At 41.4% G+C, this 6,227-nt stretch overlaps 1 protein-coding gene across 1 annotated transcript; it reads right to left on the bottom strand.

Annotated features, from left to right (window-relative positions):
* Positions 1-449: 449 nt before the first annotated feature.
* On the bottom strand, positions 450-5,772 carry barhl2 (BarH-like homeobox 2). The gene is made up of 3 exons (XM_085983387.1): positions 4,450-5,772; positions 2,675-2,900; positions 450-1,185 (listed from the first exon to the last, which is right to left on the bottom strand). Exons 1-3 carry the CDS (start codon positions 4,973-4,975, stop codon positions 894-896), a joined length of 1,044 nt encoding a protein of 347 aa, XP_085839513.1. The 5' UTR covers positions 4,976-5,772; the 3' UTR covers positions 450-893.
* Positions 5,773-6,227: the final 455 nt, after the last annotated feature.

Raw genomic sequence — 6,227 nt, 5'->3', positions numbered from 1 at the left:
GCACCCATACAATATTCACTAGCTGCCGTTGTAAACATCCCAAAACATACTTTAAAAAAAAAATACCGGCAGCAATGATAATTTTGTTAAAATCAAGCGCGGTGATAAATCAATCTCCTGTTTGCATCTGGATCACAAGATTCCCTCCCCAAATGAAATTTCCAAACTTTGCCGAACTAATTGATGGCGGAAAGCAGCCTGGTCGCTGACTATTTTTTTGTCGCAATTTCAACTCACGTCATAATATTATTTCGGCGAATTAACCGGAGCTTCGTAACCCAGCTTTCCATAGAGCCCCCTTTCAATTAGTCTTTGCATCTCGCTGGAAACTTTCCATTTGGCTCACCTTTTAGAATCAAATCTCACCAGCAACCCAATTATGTCCTTTCAATCGCAACACTATTCCATAAATAATTATTACATGTTATATATTGCCTTATTAAATACAGTCTATTTAAATGTTTTTTTTTACATTTAACTTAAAAGACAGAAACCAAACTACGAAATAAAACACTAGTTTACTTGATCTAAGTATTTATTTGATTGAAAAGACTGCATGAAAATGAGAAAAAAAATCTGTATGTACTTTACTAATGTTTATATAGTTTCAACCCGGATTTCTCTGACGACATATAATAAATACGCGTAAATCACCCAGTCCTCGAAATGTACACTTCTTACTATTCTGGTGCATGCCACGTTCAGATAAAAAGGTCATGAGAAATCAGTGCAAAGTTCCAAGTCCATTAGCCTTGACCTTTTTTCTTCTTTTCTCTTACATTAGAGCAGAGTCCGTTTTATGTCCCTCTTAGCGGCTTTTCCACAGTCTTGTGTTTTTTTTCCACACACACACACACACACCCCACCCCAACACCCCCCCCCCTCTCTGTTTTTCACCGGGGGTGTGGTGTGCCGGGGATGGGGTTGGGCAGGGGATTGAGTGCAGGTTGTCCTGCCGGGCCGAGCCCGTGGATGAGGACCCGCGGGACGAGCGGTCGCTGCAGTCCGGGGTGAGGCGGTGGAGTCCGGTACATGTACATGGCTGCCGCCGCCGTCGTGTCCATGTTAGTGAGTAGGCTCGGGTGGTAGAAATAGGGAGATGGGAACATTCTCTGCAAAGCGGAGTAATTTCCGGCCTCGGCCAACAGCTCCAGTCCCACCGCCGTCTGCCTCTTCCACTTCGTCCTGAAATAGTGCAGAAATAGCCAAGAATACAATTAGAGGGGGCCTTTGTAAATAACACCGTGCAAATAACCCTTAAGTGAAATGAAAGAGGCGGCATCTCCACACCATGGTGTAACAAGAGGCAACGCAGAGCACAAAATACCCAGCAATGGCATTTATCTGGGGGTTTCAAATGCGCTTCTTATACTGAATTGAAGCTGTGCACAGATTGATTATATAATTAGAGAGGTTCTGAATATTTTAGATTATGCTTAAAAACAAATAGCTCCAATAAATGTGTATTAAAAAGGACGAATCTTCGCAACTCACAAGCCATTCTTAGCATTAAACCTATTTTGAGCGGCTCGGTATGTTAATTTATTGCAAGCCAAATTAGTAAATATAAGCAACTGAAATGTTAATGCCAGATTGACCCACAGTAAGGTGGGAATGCATGGCTCCGAGGCAAATATAGGAGACTGCTTCAGCTAAATGTCTTCAGTGTGCATGCGCGCTGTGCAAAGCTTTATCTGAGCAATTAACAAAAACGGATTGGAATAATAAGCTAAAAGGCTAAAAAGTATAATGCATTAAACCGTGTTTAGATTTGGGAACAGCTGAGGTTAATGTTTTCTGACAGAGTTAGCATGGCTGAAAACTGTATGTAATGAGACAGAAAAACTGTGGCATGGATGGCAACTGGACGCCCATTTTCAACTCCAGTTACACTGAACTGCGGTCAAAGCAAAATTTCGCATCCTGTTTTAGTAGCCGAGGATGGACGAAGATATCGGAATATCTTATAACTAAAACAGAATTGCGTTCGGTGAAAAAAATGGCCTTTCTTTGCGTTCTAAACGTAGATGTTTAACGTACAATTTGAGAACATTTCAAATTAAACTATTTTTTAAAATCGAACAAATGCGCCCAAATGCATTTACAATAAACACACTTCACGAAAATATAGCTGCGATCTTAAACAGTAGCTGAAAGCCTCCACTTCAATGCACATCCTTTGCTTTACAGAAACATATAAAACGCATTTTTAAAATAAGATCATTAAAAAAAATAAGCCAATCTCCATCTGATAAACCTAAAGGCTAAAATTGGACTCTGCTTGCAAAGTTTGAAGATGTACAGGAACTATTTTGAAAATGTTTGAAGTGTTCATGGATTCCTTGTGTTTGTCTTAGAACCTCTCCCTTTCGCTCTCAGTGCAAAAAGAAATCCGCTTCTGGAGCACAGTTTCCGTTTGTTTTTGTGCATAGCAGCTGACTAGTGTCCATGCATTTCTGGTGCTGTCAATAGTTCGCACCGTTATTTCAGTGCAGCGTGCTTATCTTCAGGGTGGAAATACTTTTACAGCCTGACTGTTTAAAGCAGAATATGTGCCATCTTGTATAAGATAAGTTTCTATAATATACCGACACAGATTATACACAGATTGTGGGCAGCACCGTTTCGATGTACACAGATTGCGGCAATGATTGTATCAGTACGTCTCACGTACCTCCTGTTCTGATACCAGGTTTTGACCTGGGTGTCAGTCAGGTTGAGAGCCGCGGCCAGATCCATGCGGTCCTGGACACTCAGGTATTTCTGGCGCTCGAAACTGCGCTCCAGTTGATTGAGCTGGTGGTCGGAGAAGGCCGTCCTCGCTTTCCGAGGCTTCTTCGCCCGCACAGGAGGACTTTCCCGGCTACTCGTTATTTCACGGTCGCCTTCTTCTTTTGTTCCTAACACGAGATATAATCGCAGCGCATGAATCCAAGTGCCCAGCACCAATAACAGCAATGTTAGTTTGAGAAGCATCCTGTAACCTTATTTGCAAAAAAAAGTTCAAATTTCCCCGTACAATTTTGCATATCATTTGCATGTGCAAAATAGCCGTTTGCGTGCCTTTCACAGAGTTCCAATTTATAGCACAATATTTGTGCCGATTTTAAATCTATTAATTAATTCAAAAAGCCCGTGTATTTAAAATGCAAAAAGAAAAATTAAATGTAATTATTTGCCGACCCATCGACCTTAATAGTAACGAGAACTAAACTTGTAACTGATTCAGTGTGTTTCGAATCTTTCGATAGGGATACACGTCCGGCTGATGGCTTTAAGAATTCCGGATACTATTTGTCAACTTTGAGTTTTTCCTGAAATGCTGGGAAATCGATATGTCAATCCATCTCTATTTGTACCAGTTTTTGCAGCGCTCCATGATCTCCCCTGCAGGAAAAACAATAATCTCTCTAATTGACCCACTGGGGAGGTTTGGGCATAAAAATCGCCAGACCAGACTCTACATCTGTTTTTTTCCCCCCTCTCTATTATGCTAATAGTAATCACTGAATGAATTATAAAAATAAGGCCAGTTTTTTTCATTTACACACAATTTACAACAACGGGAGATGGCTGATGGTGATAAAGTATCATTAGAAGTGTTTGGCAAGTGATCATCTTATATTAAAGCGGATTTAGTATATAAAAAAAGATCATTCTATTGATCGCACATTTTCCTTTATTGTATACTTGTTATAACAGTCATTATAAACTATTAGCATGTTAACTGTCGCGGGGAAAGGACCAATTATATCAATCCGTGTATATTCCCCACCAAAAAATCATCAAAATCGGCTGGCGTTCTAAAATTGCTGATTCCGTGTAATTCAGTGCATTAAATAATCCCCTCGTTGTATGAATAATTGCGGGTGCATTTCTGCACTTCCCATATCCTAATTACAACCGATAAAAGCGAGAAGATACGATAATTTAGCGAGAGAGAAAAAATAACTAGGCCTGCCTGTCTTTGCAACCCACGTTAGCATTGCCCTGAATATGAACAGCTCCCGTGTGCTGCCGGCTCGCAATTACATATGCGTTCAATCTCAGTAGTTTTGAAAAGGCGTGGGATATACAGTACAGTCTATTTACTAGTCTCAGTGCCTCGGCACAAAACAAGAATAAACAAAGGTGACAGCGACACGCCACCAGTCGAAAGCAAATGTTTAAAGAACCCCTGAACGAAACAAATAAGCATCATTAGCCAGGACTGTAACCTCTGAAGCGTCCCAAACATTATTCAAACGAAGCTCTCGGTTTTTGTTCATGATATGTCTTGAAAGCCTTGACAATTCCCTCCATGCCACCTAAAGCTGTCAGTGTGCAGCGTTACATATGTCTGTAGCACTTGCAAAACTGTTAGTTGCAAATTACCAAAAACAAGCAGCACCGATATATATATATATATATATAATAATATAAAAAATCACAAGAGACAGGCGGACTCACCGTTGCATTTGATGCTATCACTTTGAGTGTCATCTCGTTTGTCGAGCTTGTCCCGGTTTTTACACTCTTCGGGTTCTGTCTTTTGCCTGAAGGACTCTGCCTCTGGTTTGGGGGTGTGGGGTGACGAGACGCTGGTGCTGTAAGGGGCGCAGGCTGCCAGCGGTTTGCTATCGCCCAAAATGTCTTTGATTAAAAAAGAGGAGGTGGAAGTCCTGGGGCCGGAGCTGCCGGCTGCCAGTTGCTGTTGCTGCTGTTGCTGCTGCTGCTGTTGCAAACTTTGCTGCTGATGGGGATGGAGGTTGTCCGGGCCGAGATGTTGCTCTTGGTGCGGCTCCATGGAGAGCGGCGATAGGGGAGCCGTCCCCACAGTGTCTATCTCCGAGCTCGGGGACGGGGTGGCCTGATTTCTGAAATCTGAAGTCCTGTTGTCACCGTGGCGAAAATCACCGTTCACCAGCACAGGACTGCCGGAACTGTTGGACAAAATAGTGTCTATTCCAAAGCTAGACCCGCTGGATCCTTCCATCGCGGTTGGTTAGAATTTTAAGAGCGCGTCTTCATCACAACCAGTACTTTAATTGAGTTTGCGATGAGGCTGTTCAAAAAGGAGAAGCGTTGGCAATCAGTGTGTGTGTGTGTGTGTGGACTAACCGTTTCTTTTTTGCTGTCTTCTGAAGCATCAGAGAATTTTTTTTTAAACAAAATGAAAATGTAAGCTCGCACGTGCTATAAACTTGGCTAGACAAAGATAGCCTTGCACAGATTTGGTTTTCAAAAAACAAACTTTAAAAAAAAAATTAATACATCAGGAATTTGCAAGAAAAAAAAAGTCTGGGATAATCCACGACGTTTGCGCTAGTTATTCAACTTTGTTGGAAGTTGAGGTGTGGCGGGATGAAGCAGGGATAACTCCGAGACACCACGCTCTCTTTAGCTAGTAATCGCTTGAGCTGGGCGACAATTGCTTCCTAACCTGACGTCACTGCCATTGCAGAGTGTCATATTTTTTTCCTTATTATAATCCAGCGCATATTTTATTACTCTTTCCGCCCATTGGTCTGCTAATGCCTAACAGGCTGACGTTACAAGCAACAAGCCAATCAGACAGGCCGTATTTTATCTTGTCAATTTAGAGCAGGCGATCGAGCCCGAGATGCTCTTTTAGTCAACCGCCAGCGTCTGCAGCATTCAAAGCTACACTCCCCAAAATATAGCTTTCATTTAAAATGTATATATATATATATATTTAAAATGCTGCGATTGCATCGTTTATTCAACCATTATTACCATAGCCTGGCATATTCTAAAACAAAAGGGGGAATCACGAATAAAACCACAGGAACAATAGGTCCATTTACACAATTGAAACTATTCTTGTTATATATATTAAATCGTCCAATTTAAAATCTAGGGAGTAAATCGGAAACGGCCATCTTACACAAATTCCTACTGTAAATGCAACATACTACATCGTAAATAAATATATATTCATTTGCATAATCTTCTGCCCCGGCGAATGATCACTTTAATCTTTGTTTATTTACCCCCCATCAGCACCAATTAAGCCTGTTTAATGCCAATGCAAAGTAAAGATTGTTTACAGTGTGGGTGACTGGGAAATTATTCGCTTTTCTAAACAAATGTTATTTTTGTTTTGTTTACCCCTGACTCAAGCATTGCATGATCAGAGGAGAATGCTACAATCTTGTGCACATCTTGCAAGAGGCAGCAGTGATCGAAACAAGCAGCTCTTGTAGTTATCCTTCAACTTGAAACGC

Source organism: Somniosus microcephalus, chromosome 3 (assembly GCF_052327205.1).
Source record: "Somniosus microcephalus isolate GS21.2 chromosome 3, FLI_Smic_1.0, whole genome shotgun sequence".
NCBI lineage: Eukaryota > Metazoa > Chordata > Chondrichthyes > Squaliformes > Somniosidae > Somniosus > Somniosus microcephalus.
The sequence above is the reverse complement of the archived record's forward strand: the minus strand, read 5'-3'. Positions and strand labels throughout refer to the sequence as shown.

Bases quoted from the DNA above. Each gene is read 5' to 3' on its own strand.
- barhl2 (XM_085983387.1), bottom strand. From the start codon at position 4,975: ATGGAAGGATCCAGCGGGTCTAGCTTTGGAATAGACACTATTTTGTCC. The intron at 2,901-4,449 runs GTGAGTCCGCCT...ATCTCGTGTTAG, and splicing joins TGATAGCATCAAATGCAACG to GAACAAAAGAAGAAGGCGAC. The intron at 1,186-2,674 runs GTACGTGAGACG...GCACTATTTCAG, and splicing joins ACCTGGTATCAGAACAGGAG to GACGAAGTGGAAGAGGCAGA.